Source organism: Gigantopelta aegis, chromosome 12 (assembly GCF_016097555.1).
Source record: "Gigantopelta aegis isolate Gae_Host chromosome 12, Gae_host_genome, whole genome shotgun sequence".
In the NCBI taxonomy this organism is placed as follows: domain Eukaryota; kingdom Metazoa; phylum Mollusca; class Gastropoda; order Neomphalida; family Peltospiridae; genus Gigantopelta; species Gigantopelta aegis.
The window spans coordinates 16,862,449-16,882,624 of record NC_054710.1 but is presented as its reverse complement, the minus strand read 5'-3'; the positions used below and the strand labels follow the sequence as shown (position 1 = coordinate 16,882,624).

General features: G+C 40.8%; 1 protein-coding gene across 5 annotated transcripts in view; it reads right to left on the bottom strand.

Annotated features, from left to right (window-relative positions):
- LOC121386299 (pleckstrin homology-like domain family B member 1) overlaps positions 1–20,176 on the bottom strand; it is a 190,635-nt gene that overhangs the window by 90,714 nt on the left and 79,745 nt on the right. For all 5 annotated transcript variants that reach the window (XR_005959629.1, XM_041517148.1, XM_041517151.1 and 2 more), the window contains 2 exons: positions 13,642–15,554; positions 1,168–1,293 (listed from right to left, as the gene is read on the bottom strand). Coding sequence is in view for 4 of the 5 variants with exons in the window: in XM_041517148.1 (XP_041373082.1) it covers positions 1,168–1,293; positions 13,642–15,554 (2,039 nt within the window). In the remaining variant the exon portion in view is untranslated. The remainder of the gene's footprint in view (positions 1–1,167; positions 1,294–13,641; positions 15,555–20,176) is intronic.

Genomic DNA, 20,176 nt, shown 5'->3' with positions numbered 1-20,176 from the left:
TGTATTACACAATTAAAACATAGTCCATGTATTACACAATTAAAACAGTCCATGTATGACACAACTAAAACATAGTCCATGTATTACACAATTAAAACATAGTCCATGTATGACACAATTAAAATGCAGTCCATGTATTACACAACTAAAACATAGTCCATGTATTATACAATTAAAACATAGTCCATGTATTACACAACTAAAACATAGTCCATGTATGACACAACTAAAACATAGTCCATGTATTATACAATTAAAACATAGTCCATGTATTACACAACTAAAACATAGTCCATGTATTACACAATTAAAACATAGTCCATGTATTACACAATTAAAACAGTCCATGTATGACAACTAAAACATAGTCCATGTATTACACAACTAAAACATAGTCTATGTATTACACAACTAAAACAAAGTCTATGTATGACACAACTAAAACAGTCCATGTATTACATAATTAAAACATATTCCATGTATTACATAATTAAAACATACATGTACACTGAAACGGAGTGCAGGCTTTCTGACAGAAAAAACAACAACAACAAAACAGAACAGATGATAAGTGTCCCTACTGGGTGGCTAAGGGTTTGAAATGTTTTCAAAATTGACTCTGCATTTCATGTGCTTTGACAAATATTAAACAACCATCGGTCTTAAATTATAAAAGCTACATACGTGTATAAATCCATTAATTATCAAGATTTTAGAGTATGTAATTTTACCCTCTGTACCCTGTGACTAAGAGTGTACATGTTCAACACAACGAAAACATACACTGTGTATTACACAATTAAAACATGTATTGCAAAATAATCCAAATACAATGGTAATCAGACATTACATTTAATTTAAATTAAAAGAAACAGAAAGTGTCCTGTTTACAGTGTTTTAAATATGTTACATGAAAGGAGAAAACTAAAATGTAAGTAAATTTAATTCATACCATCTTTTCATTTTCTTTTTATAAAATCCATATTAATCCCAAACCATACCCCCCAAAAATAAAAATAAATAAATAATAATAATTAAAATAAAATTTTAAATTAAAAATGGTCTTGTACTCTTTAGGACTCATCATAATGACAAATTTGGTGGGCCCTTGTAAAACCCATTGGGCCTGGCTGGTCAAGCGGTTGAAATTTCGAGCCCTGATCTTACCTCCCTGATTGCCTCGGTCTCCTGTGTCTCGATGTCCATGATCTGATGTTTCAAGTCAGATATCCGCTGTAACAACTCAGACTTGGCCTTCTTCAACTTCTCCAACTGTTGTCTAATGTCAGCCTCCTACACAGAGAAACAGACAAACTACACTATATGACCTGCCAGTAAAGTCAACTACACCACCCATAGTTGATTTCTGACAGCTGAACACCCCAGTACACCGGCACACTACATGACCTGCCAGTAAAGTCAACTACACCACCCATAGTTGATTTCTGACAGCTGAACACCCCAGTATGTACAACTGTACACTACATGACCTGCCAGTAAAGTCAACTACACCACCCATAGTTGAGTTCTGACAGCTGAACACCCCAGTACAGCGGTACACTACATGATCTGCCAGTAAAGTCAACTACACCACCCATAGTTGATTTCTGACAGCTGAACACCCCAGTACACCGGCACACTACATGACCTGCCAGTAAAGTCAACTATACCACCCATAGTTGGTTTCTGATAGCTGAACACTCCAGTATGTACAACAGTACACTACATGACCTGCCAGTAAAGTCAAATACACCACCCATAGTTGATTTCTGACAGCTGAACACCCCAGTACACCGGCACACTACATGACCTGCCAGTAAAGTCAACTATACCACCCATAGTTGGTTTCTGATAGCTGAACACTCCAGTATGTACAACAGTACACTACATGACCTGCCAGTAAAGTCAAATACACCACCATAGTTGATTTCTGAAAGCTGAACACCCCAGTATGTACAACAGTACACTACATGACCTGCCAGTAAAGTCAAATACATTACCCATAGTTGATTTCCGATAGCTGAACGCCCCAGTACAGCGGTACATTACATGACCTGCCAGTAAAGTCAAATACATTACCCATAGTTGATTTCCGATAGCTGAACACCCCAGTACAGCGGTACACTACATGACCTGCCAGTAAAGTCAGATCAAACCCACTACATTTCTCTATTAGCAGCAAAGGATCTTTTAAATGCACTTTCCCTCAGACAGGACAGCACATACCATGGCCTTTGATATACCAGTCATGGTGCACTGGTTGGAAATGGGAAAAACCCAATGAGAGAAGGGGTCCTTTAGGTGGTTCGATCCTACAGCTCAACCACCTCAGACAATTAATAGAGATAGCTACAGGGCTTCTAGAATTTTTACAAAATCCACTAGCCATGGGATCAGTGATTTAAAACAATAATTAGCCATGATTAAAAATTAACTAGCCCTACTTTACTTTAAGTTAACACAATTTTACTAATAGTAATAATCAGATGTGTCACCTAAATAAGGAGATAGAGCTTAAAAACACTAAGGTTGGGGTGAAGACAGAATATTCATACTTAAATAAAATACTTAATTGCAGCATTTGACAAAAAAATGGGAGTGGGGCTACCATAATCTATAAGCCCTGTCGGGCATGGCAATAGTAGTTATTTACTAGCCCAACATTGAATATCACTAGCCATGGGAGTGGGGCTACCATAATCTAGAAGCCCTGTCGGGCATGGCAATAGTAGTTATTTACTAGCCCAACATTGAATATCACTAGCCATGGGAGTGGGGCTACCATAATCTAGAAGCCCCGTCTGGCATGGCAATAGTAGTTATTTACTAGCCCAACATTGAATATCACTAGCCATGGGAGTGGGGCTACCATAATCTAGAAGCCCCGTCTGGCATGGCAATAGTAGTTATTGACTAGCCCAACATTGAATATCACTAGCCATGGGAGTGGGGCTACCATAATCTAGAAGCCCCGTCTGGCATGGCAATAGTAGTTATTGACTAGCCCAACATTGAATATCACTAGCCATGGGAGTGGGGCTACCATAATCTAGAAGCCCCGTCTGGCATGGCAATAGTAGTTATTGACTAGCCCAACATTGAATATCACTAGCCATGGGAGTGGGGCTACCATAATCTATAAGCCCCGTCTGGCATGGCAATAGTAGTTATTTACTAGCCCACCATTGAATATCACTAGCCATGGGAGTGGGGCTACCATAATCTAGAAGCCCTGCCGGGCATGGCAATAGTAGTTATTTACTAGCCCAACATTGAATATCACTAGCCATGGGAGTGGGGCTACCATAATGTAGAAGCCCTGTAGCTAACATAGATTATGTTTACTGTCTTAGTAGACTGCCAAACAGGTGTGGGACATATATAGCCCAGTAGTAAAAATGCCCGCCTGTTTTGTGGTCAGTTTAGGATCGATCCACGTCGGTGGACCCATTGGGCTATTTCTTGTTGCAGCCAGTGCTCCACAACTGGTATATCAAAGGCCCTGGTACGTGCTATCCTGTATAAAAATCCTTGTGAAGCGCTTCCATGATGAGCAGTTGGTTTGTGATCAATTCTCGACGATCGGCACATTTGGCTATTTCTCGTTCCAGCCAGTGCACCATGACCGGTCTATCAAAGGCTGTGGTATGTGCTACCCTGTCTGTGGGATGGCGTGTATAAAAGATACATTGCTACTAAAGGAAAAATGTAGCGGGCTTACTCTCTATGACTGTCAAAATAGCCATATGTTTGACATCCAATAGCCGATGATTAATAAATGTGCTCTAGTGGTGTCGTTAAACAAAATAACCTTTTTTTCCTTTTTTTTAAGTGTGGTCCTTAACCATATGTCATGTCTGACGCCATATAACCATAAATAAAATGTGTTGAGTGCATCATTAAATAAAATATTTCTTTTTTTTAGTGTGGTCCTTAACCATATGTCATGTCTGACGCCATATAACCATAAATAAAATGTGTTGAGTGCATCATTAAATAAAACATTTCTTTTTTTTAGTGTGGTCCTTAACCATATGTCATGTCTGACGCCATATAACCATAAATAAAATGTGTTGAGTGCGTCATTAAATAAAACATTTCTTTTTTTTTAGTGTGGTTCTTAACCATATGTCATGTCTGACGTCATATAACCATAAATAAAATGTGTTGAGTGCGTCATTAAATAAAACATTTCTTTCTTTCTCTCTTTTTTAACTGCCAAAAAATATTATAATGCATGTTGACTTGGGAATCAGTGTAATCGAATCCTATCATAACTTGTGCTCGCAGCCAAACAAACAGTTATGCATGACTTATGTTTGTGGGTTTTGATTGCTATGATCTGAACTTCAGTCTGGAGTCCTTAAGAAATGTACAGTTCACCCAACACAGGGTGATGAAGTCACATTATTTCCGTGTGGGTTTCCAGTTACGCAATGACACGAAGATAATGCAATGCACATGGGTTTTTTTTATTTCCTTTAGTTTTAGCAAAGTCATCTTATTGTTGTTATTGCGTGAATAAAGCACTGCTATCATTATCCAATCATTGGCACTGAATTCAAGTATATCATTTTTTAGAATTCCATCTGAATCACAAACATGATTTAATATAGACATCCAGCCAGTGCACTACGACTGGTACATCAAAGGCCGTGGTATGTACTACCCTGTCTGTGGGATGGTGCATATAAAAGATCCCGTGCTGCTAATCGAAAAGAGTTGCCCATGAAGTGGCGACAGCGGGTTTCCTCTCTCAATATCTGTGTGGTCCTTAACGATATGTTTGACGCCATATAACCGTAAATAAAACGTGTTGAGTGCATCATTAAATAAAACATTTCTTTCTTTCTTAATACAGACATTTTGGAATTCCATCTCAGAATCATATACTTCTGACATAAAATCTGAGATTCGCAGTACTGAATTGAGCTAAATTTGCAGCCTGGGTCATTATCTACAGAATTTAAATAGTTTCATTATCAATTTGCCAAAAAGCTAATTAAACAATTGCTGCTACTCTTGTCAGACAGCAACTAAGGATCTTTTGCAGGACTTCTACATTATGGTAGCCCCACTCCCATGGCTAGTGATATTCAATGTTGGGCTAGTAAATAACTACTATTGCCATACCAGACAGGGCTTCTAGATTATGGTAGCCCCACTCCCATGGCTAGTGATATTCAATGTTGGGCTAGTAAATAACTACTATTGTCATACCAGACAGGGCTTCTAGATTGTGGTAGCCCCACTCCCATGGCTAGTGATATTCAATGTTGGGCTAGTAAATAACTACTATTACCATGCCAGACAGGGCTTCTAGATTATGGTAGCCTCACTCCCATGGCTAGTGATATTCAATGTTGGGCTAGTAAATAACTACTATTGTCATGCCAGACAGGGCTTCTAAATTATGGTAGCCCCATGCACTCCCATGGCTAGTGATATTCAGTGTTTGGATAGTAAATAACTACTATTGTCATGCCAGACAGGGCTTCTAGATTGTGGTAGCCCCACTCCCATGGCTAGTGATATTCAATGTTGGGCTAGTAAATAACTACTGTTGTCATGCCAGACAGGGCTTCTAGATAATGGTAGCCCCACTCCCATGGCTAGTGATATTCAATGTTGGGCTAGTAAATAACTACTATTGCCATACCAGACAGGGCTTCTAGATTGTGGTAGCCCCACTCCCATGGCTAGTGATATTCAATGTTGGGCTAGTAAATAACTACTATTGCCATGCCAGACAGGGCTTCTAGATTATGGTAGCCTCACTCCCATGGCTAGTGATATTCAATGTTGGGCTAGTAAATAACTACTACTGCCATGCTAGACAGGGTTTCTAGATTATGGTAGCCCCACTCCCATGGCCAGTGATATTCAATGTTGGGCTAGTAAATAACTACTAGTGCTATGCCAGACAGGGCTTCTAGATTATGGTAGCCCCACTCCCAGGGCTAGTGATATTCAGTGTTGGGCTAGTAAATAACTACTACTGCCATGCTAGACAGGGTTTCTAGATTATGGTAGCCCCACTCCCATGGCTAGTGATATTCACTGTTGGGCTAGTAAATAACTACTATTGTCATACCAGACAGGGCTTCTAGATTATGGTAGCCCCACTCCCGTGGCTAGTGATATTCAATGTTGGGCTAGTAAATAACTACTATTGTCATACCAGACAGGGCTTCTAGATTATGGTAGCCCCACTCCCGTGGCTAGTGATATTCAATGTTGGGCTAGTAAATAACTACTATTGTCATACCAGACAGGGCTTCTAGATTATGGTAGCCCCACTCCCGTGGCTAGTGATATTCAATGTTGGGCTAGTAAATAACTACTATTGTCATACCAGACAGGGCTTCTAGATTATGGTAGCCCCACTCCCATGGCTAGTGATATTCAGTGTTTGGCTAGTAAATAACTACTATTGTCATGCCAGACAGGGCTTCTAGATTATGGTAGCCCCACTCCCATGGCTAGTGATATTCAATGTTGGGCTAGTAAATAACTACTATTGTCATGCCAGACAGGGCTTCTAAATTATGGTAGCCCCATGCACTCCCATGGCTAGTGATATTCAGTGTTTGGCTAGTAAATAACTACTATTGTCATGCCAGACAGGGCTTCTAGATTGTGGTAGCCCCACTCCCATGGCTAGTGATATTCAATGTTGGGCTAGTAAATAACTACTGTTGTCATGCCAGACAGGGCTTCTAGATAATGGTAGCCCCACTCCCATGGCTAGTGATATTCAATGTTGGGCTAGTAAATAACTACTATTGTCATGCCAGACAGGGCTTCTAGATTATGGTAGCCCCACTCCCATGGCTAGTGATATTCAGTGTTTGGCTAGTAAATAACTACTATTGCCATGCCAGACAGGGCTTCTAGATTGTGGTAGCCCCACTCCCATGGCTAGTGATATTCAATGTTGGGCTAGTAAATAACTACTATTACCATGCCAGACAGGGCTTCTAGATTATGGTAGCCCCACTCCCATGGCTAGTGATATTCAGTGTTTGGCTAGTAAACAACTACTATTGTCATGCCAGACAGGGCTTCTAGATTATGGTAGCCCCACTCCCATGGCTAGTGATATTCAGTGTTTGGCTAGTAAATAACTACTATTGTCATGCCAGACAGGGCTTCTAGATTATGGTAGCCCCACTCCCATGGCTAGTGATATTCAGTGTTTGGCTAGTAAATAACTACTATTGTCATGCCAGACAGGGCTTCTAGATTATGGTAGCCCCACTCCCATGGCTAGTGATATTCAATGTTGGGCTAGTAAATAACTACTATTGTCATGCCAGACAGGGCTTCTAAATTATGGTAGCCCCATGCACTCCCATGGCTAGTGATATTCAGTGTTTGGCTAGTAAATAACTACTATTGTCATACCAGACAGGGCTTCTAGATTATGGTAGCCCCACTCCCGTGGCTAGTGATATTCAATGTTGGGCTAGTAAATAACTACTATTGTCATACCAGACAGGGCTTCTAGATTATGGTAGCCCCACTCCCATGGCTAGTGATATTCAGTGTTTGGCTAGTAAATAACTACTATTGTCATGCCAGACAGGGCTTCTAGATTATGGTAGCCCCACTCCCATGGCTAGTGATATTCAATGTTGGGCTAGTAAATAACTACTATTGTCATGCCAGACAGGGCTTCTAAATTATGGTAGCCCCATGCACTCCCATGGCTAGTGATATTCAGTGTTTGGCTAGTAAATAACTACTATTGTCATGCCAGACAGGGCTTCTAGATTGTGGTAGCCCCACTCCCATGGCTAGTGATATTCAATGTTTAGCTAGTAAATAACTACTGTTGTCATGCCAGACAGGGCTTCTAGATAATGGTAGCCCCACTCCCATGGCTAGTGATATTCAATGTTGGGCTAGTAAATAACTACTATTGTCATGCCAGACAGGGCTTCTAGATTATGGTAGCCCCACTCCCATGGCTAGTGATATTCAGTGTTTGGCTAGTAAATAACTACTATTGCCATGCCAGACAGGGCTTCTAGATTGTGGTAGCCCCACTCCCATGGCTAGTGATATTCAATGTTGGGCTAGTAAATAACTACTATTACCATGCCAGACAGGGCTTCTAGATTATGGTAGCCCCAATCCCATGGCTAGTGATATTCAGTGTTTGGCTAGTAAACAACTACTATTGTCATGCCAGACAGGGCTTCTAGATTATGGTAGCCCCACTCCCATGGCTAGTGATATTCAGTGTTTGGCTAGTAAATAACTACTATTGTCATGCCAGACAGGGCTTCTAGATTATGGTAGCCCCACTCCCATGGCTAGTGATATTCAATGTTTGGCTAGTAAATAACTACTATTGTCATGCCAGACAGGGCTTCTAGATTATGGTAGCCCCACTCCCATGGCTAGTGATATTCAATGTTGGGCTAGTAAATAACTACTATTGTCATGCCAGACAGGGCTTCTAAATTATGGTAGCCCCATGCACTCCCATGGCTAGTGATATTCAGTGTTTGGCTAGTAAATAACTACTATTGTCATGCCAGACAGGGCTTCTAGATTGTGGTAGCCCCACTCCCATGGCTAGTGATATTCAATGTTGGGCTAGTAAATAACTACTGTTGTCATGCCAGACAGGGCTTCTAGATAATGGTAGCCCCACTCCCATGGCTAGTGATATTCAATGTTGGGCTAGTAAATAACTACTATTGCCATACCAGACAGGGCTTCTAGATTGTGGTAGCCCCACTCCCATGGCTAGTGATATTCAATGTTGGGCTAGTAAATAACTACTATTGCCATGCCAGACAGGGCTTCTAGATTATGGTAGCCTCACTCCCATGGCTAGTGATATTCAATGTTGGGCTAGTAAATAACTACTACTGCCATGCTAGACAGGGTTTCTAGATTATGGTAACCCCACTCCCATGGCCAGTGATATTCAATGTTGGGCTAGTAAATAACTACTAGTGCTATGCCAGACAGGGCTTCTAGATTATGGTAGCCCCACTCCCAGGGCTAGTGATATTCAGTGTTGGGCTAGTAAATAACTACTACTGCCATGCTAGACAGGGTTTCTAGATTATGGTAGCCCCACTCCCATGGCTAGTGATATTCAATGTTGGGCTAGTAAATAACTACTATTGTCATACCAGACAGGGCTTCTAGATTATGGTAGCCCCACTCCCGTGGCTAGTGATATTCAGTGTTGGGCTAGTAAATAATTACTATAACTAGCCCGACGGCTAATGGAGAAAAAAAACACCTTGTCAAATAGATTAAAAATGCACTAGCCCTACTTATACACTAATACAATTTTACTAAATAATAGTAATAATCAGAACCTAAAGGAGATACAGCAGGATATTCATTTTTACAAAATAAGACTTAACTGCAACATTTGATCAAAAATAATTCACTATCCGTTGGGCATGACAGTAGTAGTTATTTACTAGCCCAACACTGAATATCACTAACCATGGGAGTGGGGCTACCATGATCTAGAAGCCCTGTCTGGCATGACAATAGTAGTTATTTACTAGCCCAACATTGAATATCACTAGCCATGGGAGTGGGGCTACCCTAATCTAGAAGCCCTGTCTGGCATGACAACAGTAGTTATTTACTAGCCCAACATTGAATATCACTAGCCATGGGAGTGGGGCTACCATAATGTAGAAGCCCCGTCTGGCATGGCAATAGTAGTTATTTACTAGCCCAACATTGAATATCACTAGCCATAGGAGTGGGGCTACCATAATCTAGAAGCCCTGTCTGGCATGGCAATAGTAGTTATTTACTAGCCCAACATTGAATATCACTAGCCATGGGAGTGGGGCTACCATAATCTAGAAGCCCTGTCTGGCATGACAATAGTAGTTATTTACTAGCCCAACATTGAAAATCACTAGCCATGGGAGTGGGGCTACCACAATCTAGAAGCCCTGTCTGGCATGACAATAGTAGTTATTTACTAGCCAAACACTGAATATCACTAGCCATGGGAGTGGGACTAGCATAATCTAGAAGCCCTGTCTGGTATGACAACAGTAGTTATTTACTAGCCCAACATTTAATATCACTAGCCATGGGAGTGGGGCTACCCTAATCTAGAAGCCCTGTCTGGCATGACAACAGTAGTTATTTACTAGCCCAACATTGAATATCACTAGCCATGGGAGTGGGGCTACCATAATCTAGAAGCCCTGTCTGGCATGACAATAGTAGGTATTTACTAGCCAAACACTGAATATCACTAGCCATGGGAGTGCATGGGGCTACCATGATCTAGAAGTCCTGGACAGTGTGTGACATATTTTGACCTCTGAGAGGTATTTCAGAGCTTTATGTAATTAAAATATGTGAGAATCATGAGTCAAATAAGTGTCGCGAATGAGAGCATCATACCTTCATCCGTCTCTTGAAGAAAATGACTGGCTGGCTTTAGTAGGTAAATTTCTTTATTACATACCTATTCAATCTTACCATAGTGATAAAAAAAAAAAATGTTTTGTTTAACTACACCACTGGAGCATGTTGATTAATTAATCATCGTCTCTCGGATGTCAAACATTTGGTAATTCTGACTAGTAGTGATCAGAGAAAACCACGCCTTTGTCCAGTCGTGGTGCACTGGTTGGAATGAGAGAAAAAAAAACAATCAGCTGAATGGATCCACCGAGGTGGTTCGATCCAGCGGCACAAGCACCTCAAGTAAGCACTCAACCGACTGAGCTAAACCCCGCCCTACTATAGTGATAAAGACATTTTGAAACCATGTAATAAATGTATTTTGCATCGTACATACATGCGATCTACCGGCCTCGGTGGCGTCGTGATTAGGCCATCAGTCTACAGGCTGGTAGGTACTGGGTTCGGATCCCAGTCGAGGCATGGGATTTTTAATCCAGATACCGACTCCAAACTCTGAGTGAGCGCTCCACAAGGCTCAATGGGTAGGTGTAAACCACTTGCACCGACCAGTGATCCATAACTGGTTCAACAAATTCCATGGTTTGTGCTATCCTGCCTGTGAGAAGCACAAATAAAAGATCCCTTGCTGCCTGTCATAAAAGAGTAGCCTATGTGGCGACAGCGGGTTTCCTCTAAAAAATAGTGTCAAAATTACCATATGTTTGAAATCCAATAGCCGATGATAAGATAAAAAATCAATGTTCTCTAGTGGCGTCGTTAAATAAAACAAACTTTACTTTTTTTACATGCGATCTGGAACAGAACTTTTAAATGGGGAATTCCCTTTTTCTTTTTACTGCAGTTAGCGCCTTTTATTTACTGACGTCATATATGATTTACAAATTACGTCACATTGTATTTGAAACATTACACAAGGCTGCCGCAGAGTAAGATTCTTAACGTTAAGTAAATCCATGAAAGGAGTTTTGATCATAGATTTAACAAAGTATTGTTATGACGTTAAATTGAAAACTGTTTTTGTCAAACATAAAAGAAGGTATGTAATAAATACAGAACTTCACATACGTTGTTTTCGCTTTCTATTTATTGCACTCATTTAGTTTGCGAAAGAACATACCACTTAACCGCTACGCGTGGTCGAGTGGTATATATTATTGCGCATAATAAACTTTGGTAGTAGTAGGTAGTTACAAGTGCCTCTGTTTTAAAATTTCCACAGCAGTTTTTTGCCTTGAACTATATATATGCTTTGTTTTTCAATGGCATGGGGTTTGTTTTGCCGTGGACATTTTCTTAATTGCAGGGGTTGGTGGTATGTGCTATCCTGTCTGTGGGATGGTGCATATAAAAGATACCTTGCTACTAATGGAATAATGTAGCAGGTTTTCTCTCTAAGACTATATATGTCACAATTACCAAATGTTTGACATCCATTAGCAGATGATTAATAAATCAATGTGCTCTAGTGGTGTTGTTAAACAAAACTTATTTTTTCAAGGGAAAAACACACATATTACATCACTACTTGGGCAATTTTTTCTTTTAGCCAAAAAACAAAATTAAAATAGCTTCTTCTGAGCTGTCCACACCTGTAGTTCCCTGCACCCACCTGGCATCCTTGTCCTCTACCGCTAATAAAGCTGGTCTGACCCACGGCACTAACTAACGACCGCCGGTAGTAGGGGTGCATAGTAGGTAGTTACAAGTGCCTCTTAGCAATGCCAGAAGTAACTACTGAACACTCTCCGAAGTGGTCAGACTACACCCACAGCTAAAAAAGCTGATGGGGAATGACAGGTGTGTGGCACGAATAGACACAAGAGACAAGCATCTGTCGCGGTTGGAGAGACAAGGACTGGGATGTGGATGTGGACAGCGAAAGAAGTTGAAAGATAGGAGGAGTTGTCAGATCAGGAAGAAATGAGATGGAATTCAAAGGAGAGAAAGGAATGGATTTGGAGAGACAAGGACTGGGATGTGGAGGTGGACAGCGAAAGAAGTTGAAAGATAGGAGGAGTTGTCAGATCAGGAAGAAATGAGATGGAATTCAAAGGAGAGAAAGGAATGGAGTTGGAGAGACAAGGACTGGGATGTGGAGGTGGACAGCGAAAGAAGTTGAAAGATAGGAGGAGTTGCCAGATCGGGAAGAAATGAGATGGAATTCAAATTAGTAAAAGGAAAGGGGACAGTGGGATAATTTTTTTTTTAGTAATAATAATAATAATAAACTTGTGCAATAAATAGGAAGTGAAAACAATGTTCTGCAAGGTCTACATGTACATGGGCTGCTTCTTACAGACCTCCATTTCAGACCCCGTTAATGATAATACATCGATCAGCACATCAAAGGCATACTGTCACAGACCACTGACCTATTTAATGGTCTAACAAAGTATTACCTGAACAAAAGTAACTTGATTTGTCCCTAAATGCACTTTATTCAACCATCTTCATAACCACCATAATCCATTTATTAACGATATTTTGTAAAAATAATTGAATTATGGCAATGGTCCATAATTCAAAAACTAAAATTACCAAGAGGGTTGACATGGATTTCACTCCATCATGATTCAGTTAAGGTGATGCAATAGCTAGTTTTGGTTTCCAACAATTAATGTAATTTTTAGTTATTATCCACTTTTAGAGAAATAAGGTCCTTAAATCCGTGACAGTATGCCTTTAAAGGGTATACTACCAAATCAAATCCCATAGATGACAATAGTAACATATGTGGCTAAAACTCCTACCTGCAGCGTATCAATTGACATAAACGCCATGGATATAAATACTACCACCCCTCAAGCTGCTCATTTCTGAGAAAATGGGTAGCGTCTATGACTACCCTAGTTCTGAACAAAATGTGAGTACTTTTTTTTTCTCAGGTACCCCATACATGTTTCAAGCACAAGGCTACTTGACACAGTGGTACTAGATTAAATAAAATTGCACTTTTTTTTTACCCAGATGAAACTATTATTTTTTACAACCAACAAACTCACATTTATCACCAATCACAGGACTTGTGGTGTTCACTTCTCTACCAAAAGTTGGGTGCACCTCGAACTTTGACCCAGCCAGAAGTTATTTCGTTTAGTACTACCTATAAACAAATGACATGCATGGCTAGTTGCATCAAATGTCATGCCTAAAATATGGAAATAAATATTTAAAGCTGAACAGAACTATATATTTTGTTCTTACCTCTGTAATACGTGCAGATGCACGCTGACTTGGTGACAACGGGCCGTCCTGATTGTTCTTGGTATCCATAGCAACCTGAAATACATTATTCTGGAAGGACTCAGACCTCACACCGCCACTCTGCGGGCGATCGGTACTATCTACATGCTGTAAATGGTGATCCACTAGTCGACCCGTCTCGATATCATCTTGATTTCCACCATTTGCCATATGATCTTGATGTCGACCATTTTCCATATCATCTTGATGTCGACTGGTTTCCATATTATCTGAAAATAGACCGGCTTCCGTCTGCTCCAGCTGTAGACTAGTTTCTGTATCACTGTTGACTGGCGTTGGTGTGTCTTCTTTACTGTGCACACTCTCTGATCGGTTGGACAGGGAATCGGAAGACGGGTCTTTCAGAGTGAGGCTGGACGACGTCGACGAATGCGAATCTTTTTCCAACTTTGCGAAATCGTCCACAGCTGACTCGTCATCGTTGACAGATATCTGAGCGTTGAGCTGCACCGTGAACGTTCCCACGCTGTGGTTCGACTCAAACGACGAGTTCATGATCTGATCTATAGAGTTCTGAGCATCAGGGGGAAGACTCGATGGTCCGTCAATGACATCGGTGGGGGTTTGCGACGTCGGCGATGATGACGACGATGATAATGATGATGACGTCTTCGCGTCTGGTCTCCGTTTGATGGTCCCCGTCTCTTCGGAACTGGCATGAGCTTCCTCCTCCGACGTAGAAGAGTTCGACTCGCACTTACGCATCTGAAAACTGAACAGTCCGTCTTTGTGTGGGTTGCTTGGCGACGATGACATCAGCGAACCGTTCGTTTTGATTTTTGACACCGAGCTGCGGTTGCGATCCTGGGAGGTGTTCTCGGCAGAGATGTCGAGGAAACCGGGGGGCTGTGCCGTCCTCACACCGAAAGTTCTCACTTCTCCTACTCTGTTCGCAGGTTTCGTTTCCGGCACTTTGAAAACAGGCGGAGTTGGCGTCTTTTTCTCGGGGGTCTTCGGTTTCTTAGCAACGACCCCCACACCCACCTGTTCCTGTTCAATCTGTTTCTCGTACTCGGCACACATTCTAAGAATATCCTCCAATCGCTGTCGTTCCTGCTTCTCCATCTCCTGGTCGCGTTTGCGTTCGGCGACGACCTCTCTGTGTTTCATCGTTAGTTCCCTCTGCGCCGCCGTCAACTCACTGACGTCAAAGTCAATTCCCTCGAAAGTGTTCCGATGACTAGAATTCTGTGAACTGGAAGCACTGATATTGTGTCTATCTGTCGGGGTCAGTTCCCCATTGGTTATCACAGCGTCTAGGTTGGTGAATGGTCCCGATACCAGCACCCCATTGACTAATCCCGGGGACGTCGGTATATGAGCAGAGGGCGATGTGAAACCAGCGTGTTGTGACGTGGATGATGTTGTCGTTCGTGCAGAGTTCACCGAAGAGTCGGAACTCACACTGAGCGTACTCACACTAGTGAGCGAACCGGAACTCCGCGTGCTCCCGGAGCTGACAACTCTCTCCTTTGACTGAAGCACGTTGGCGGAAACCCGCGTTGTCGCCGTGTCGCGTGTAAAGACTTTCTCGCCCATGTGACTGGAGACGTTCGTGACGGCGTCCAGTAGCGCTGCATCCTGGGAAAAGACTTTACTGGTCGGGCTTTTAGTGGTGGGTGAGTGTTTCGTGCGGCCGATCGTCTCGAATTTCGACACTTTCAGCAGGAAGTCATCGTTCTCAAGACTGTCGCGGTACGTCTCGTGACTTGACACAAATGACTCAGATGTCGAACTGTCGCCAGAACCACGCGTCGCGAATCCCGAAGTCACGGAACTGTCGCTGGAACGCGATGACGAAGTGGTCTCCGCCTCCGCAATCATCTTTATATAGTCAGGATTCTGTTCCAGCTCTGGAAAAACAAAATTAACATAATCTATTCAGTATTCATAATATGTATACAAAATTAACATAATATATTCAGTTTTCATACGTACATACAAAATTAACATATTATATTCAGTATTCATAATAAGTATACAAAATTAACATAATATATTCAGTATTCATAATATGTATACAAAATTAACATATTATATTCAGTATTCATACTATGAATATAAAAAGTAACATAGTAAATTCAGTATTTGTATTACAAATACACAATTAACATAATAAATTCAATATACATGTATTTAAATTTACCATGTACATACTATGTACACAAAATTTAACATAACATATTAAATATTTATACTACGTACATGTATGAATACAAAATTAACATAATGATTGTATTATGTATAATATACTACAAAATAAAATTAACATAATTAATTCAGTATTAATATTAAGTATACAAAAATTAACATAATAAATACAGTATAGAGGTTGTTTTCATACTGTGTTTAATTGGTGTAGTTTAAATAATGGTGTAACAAAAACCTTCTTAGCTAACTGCAGCTTAATAATTGATATCGTGTTTAATTGGCGCCGTTTAAATAACAAGTGTAACAAAAACCTGCTTAGCTAACTGCAGCTTAATAATTGATATCGTGTTTAATTGGCACCGTTTAAATAACAAGTGTAACAAAAACCTGCTTAGCTAACTGTGACTTAATAATGAACAAAATATTCACTGGTTTATATCATATATCGTAAATCAACATTTCATTTATTCCTATTTCCATGCTTATATCCAGTTAAGGTTCAAGCACACTGTTCTGGGTACACACACCTCAGCTATCTGGACTGTCTGTCCAGTAGGTTAGTCGTTAGTTGAGAGAAGTACAGTTTAACTTCTCTAAATCGGACACCCTCAGGACCAAATAAAACGTCCGGTTTTAAGAGGTATCCAGTTTAGAGAGGTTCTCTTATGTACAGATATTTAAAAAGGGGCCACAAAAAACATCTGGTTTTAATGGAATTCCAATTTTAAACTCGCTCTGGGAGTGATCCAGTACTGTGAAGTGAACCCAGTAACAACGGCACCTCCGAGGCCGGTATATATCAACAGATATGATCATTATATTATGATAATAAATTTGCTGACTCAGCAATGTGCTGTGCAATTGTTAAGTGAACCGAGTAACTAAACTCCTAAAGTTTGATGGCTTAACCACTATACCTCCGAGGCTGGCATAAATTAACAGATATTAGGATAATTATGATAATGAATTCACTGACTCAACAATGTGCTGTGGAAATGTTTTATTTAACAATGCACTCAACACATTTTTTGTACCGGCCTCAATGGCATCGTGGTTAGGCCATCGGTCAACAGGCTGGTAGGTACTGGGTTCGGATCCCAGTCGAGGCATGGGATTTTTAATCCAGATACCGACTCCAAACCCTGAGTGAGTGCTCCGCAAGGCTCAATGGGTAGGTGTAAACCACTTGCACCGACCAGTGATCCATAACTGGTTCAATAAAGGCCATGGTTTGTGCTATCCTGCCTGTGGGAAGCACAAATAAAAGATCCCTTGCTGCTAATCGGAAAGAGTAGCCCATGAAGTGGCGACAGCGGGTTTCCTCTCAAAATCTGTGTGGTCCTTAACCATATGTCTGACGCCATATAACCGTAAATAAAATGTGTTGAGTGCGTCGTTTAATAAAAAAATTCTTTTTCTTCTTTCTTTCGGACATATGGTTAAGGACCACACATATATTGAGAGAGGAAACCTGCTGTCGCCACTTCATGGGCTACTGTTTTTCGATTAGCAGCAAGGGATCTTTTATATGCATCATCCCACTGACAGGATAACACATACCACAGCCTTTGATATACCAGTCATGGTGCACTGGCTGGAGTGAGAAATAGCCCAATGGGTCCACTGACAGGGATCAATCCCAGACCGATTGCGCATCGAGCGGGTGCTTTTCCACTTGGTTACGTATGATAATGAATTCACTGACTCAACAATGTGCCGTGGAGTTGTTACACAACCTTCTCTGGCTGTGCGTGGTGCACACAGCTACACTGCATGTAAATGAGTCTAGTGATTGCATCAACTCATCAACTCACCGGTTATTTATTTATTATCCATGAATCAGACAGTGTATCATACCAGAATAAACAGAACTGTATGATGGGCAATTAGCTCACCGGCAGGAATCGGTGGATCAAAATAACACCTGCAGTTAAAGGGATATTCCTGAGTTTGCTGCATTATTTTTGTAAGATGGTTCTGACTAATAAAATATTTCTACGATTAAACTTACATGATAAATATATTTCCTTGTTTAGAATATCAGTGTCTGTATATTCAGTGTGTTTCTGGTCGTCTTAACATTTGTAACAAGCCCAAACTGGATTTTGTCTTCAAATAATTTCATATGTATGAATTTTTTTTTTTTTTTAGGAAATAAATGAAATTTAACCTAGTACAAATATTAGGATGATCAGAAACACGTTTAATGTACAGCCACTAATATTTTATGCGGAAAAATATATCTGATATGTAATTACAGTCGTTAAAAAGTCTCTGTTAGTTGATAACATCTTAAAAAATTGCAGCAAACTCAGGAATGTCCCTTTAATGTGCGTTAGAAACCACTGGATTAAAGCTTATTTTGTTTAACAACACCACTAGAGTACATTCATTAATTAAGGATTGGCTACTGTGGATATCAAACATTTGGTAATTCTGACACGTAGTCATCAGAGGAAACCCGCTACATTTATTCCTAATGCAGCAAGAGATCATTTATATGCACTAGTCTATGAGATAAAAATTGGCAGGAAAAATATCTCAACCACCATACTATATACCGACAAAAAAAACCAACAACGTTATCATATCATAGATGTGTGGTATTTCATAGTATCTGGAGACATCCACTGCAGGAAAATACAGGAACTAGTCTATGAGATAAAAATTGGCTAGAAAAATGTCCCAACCACCATACTATATATACAAAAAACCAGCAACTTTACATTATAGACCTGTGATATTTCAAAAGTTCTGGAGAAGTCCACTGTAGGAAATACAGGAACTAGTCTATCACATAAAAATTGGCCAGAAAAATGTCCCAATCACCATTTTCATTTCAACTTATTTTCGTGCTTATATCCAATTAAGGTTCAAGTACGCTGTCCTGGGCACACACCTCAGCTAACTGGGCTGTCTGTCCAGGACAGTGGGTTAGTTGTCAGTTGGTTAGTGAGAGAGAAGAGGGTGTAGTGGGAGTGGGAACTATTTTCGCGTGCCCCTATCCAAAACGGTTCAGGCACGTCCACCATGGATCCGCGTTCTGACATCGTGTAGTGGGCTTACACCTACCCACTGAGCCCTTAAAAACTTGCTCTGGGTGGGAACCGGTACAGGGCTGCAAACCCTGTACCTACCAGCCTGTAGTCTGATGGCTTAACCACTGCACCACCAAGGCCATACTATATACAGAAAAAAATAGCAACCTTACCACATAACAGACCGGTGATATTTCATAATTTCTGGAGAAAGTCCATTTAGTCCATTGCAGAGGAAACAACTAGTCTATCAGATAAAAACTGGACAGAAAAATTTCAAACCATTAGCTAGAAAAAACACTCTACACCTTTACCACAAGACATTTAATGTGTAAAAGCATCAACAGGCACTTTGTTAAAAACAAGTGGGAGACTTCCCAAAATGTGGGCGATGTTGAAAAGAAACAAGCGCTGGGCTACCTGCAGCCCGTCCACATACCAAACTGACATCCCTCTCATGGAAAACACTATCAGCAGGGTCAGGGTTGAGATAGTAAAGGTCAGACCAGGACAGGCCTAAGTAGGTGCTGACCAGTGTTTTTCTTTATGAGGGAGATTAACTGTCCAGACCAAACAAACATCACCAACAACAGGAAGGCTATCTTTGTGCTGCCGTCTCATCTTTTCTCATTTATCTCTGACACTCAACGGAGCTTGTCAAAACACACAAGTATCTACCTTAATAGTGGACTGCCACACTAGAGAAGAAACACATAAACTTTTCTCATTTATCTCTGACACTCAACGGAGCTTGTCTAAACACACAAGTATCTACCGTAACAGTGGACTGCCACACTAGAGAAGAAACACATAAACGTTTCTCATCTACCTCTGACACTGTATGATTGAAGCTTGTCAAAACACACAAGCATCTACCGTAACAGTGGACTGCCACACTAGTGAAGAAACGCACAACCTTTCTCATCTATGTTAAACATGTAAACGTTTCTATCTATTTTTGACCCTCTGTGGCTTCCAGTTAACTCACCAAGTTGAGATGAGGGAACACCCAATCATAGAGCAGGTCCACTAAGGGGATTTGATCCTTTGACCCAAGCACCTCAGGCAAGCTCCCTATCAACTAAGCTAAATTCCATGGTGACTGGATTCACTTACCTCCAAGTAGCATTCTGATTCACTCAGCTCCATATAGCATTCTGATTCACTCAGCTCCATATAGCATTCTGATTTACTCAGCTCCATATAGCATTCTGATTTACTCAGCTCCATATAGCATTCTGATTTACTCATCTCCATATAGCATTCTGATTTACTCAGCTCCATAT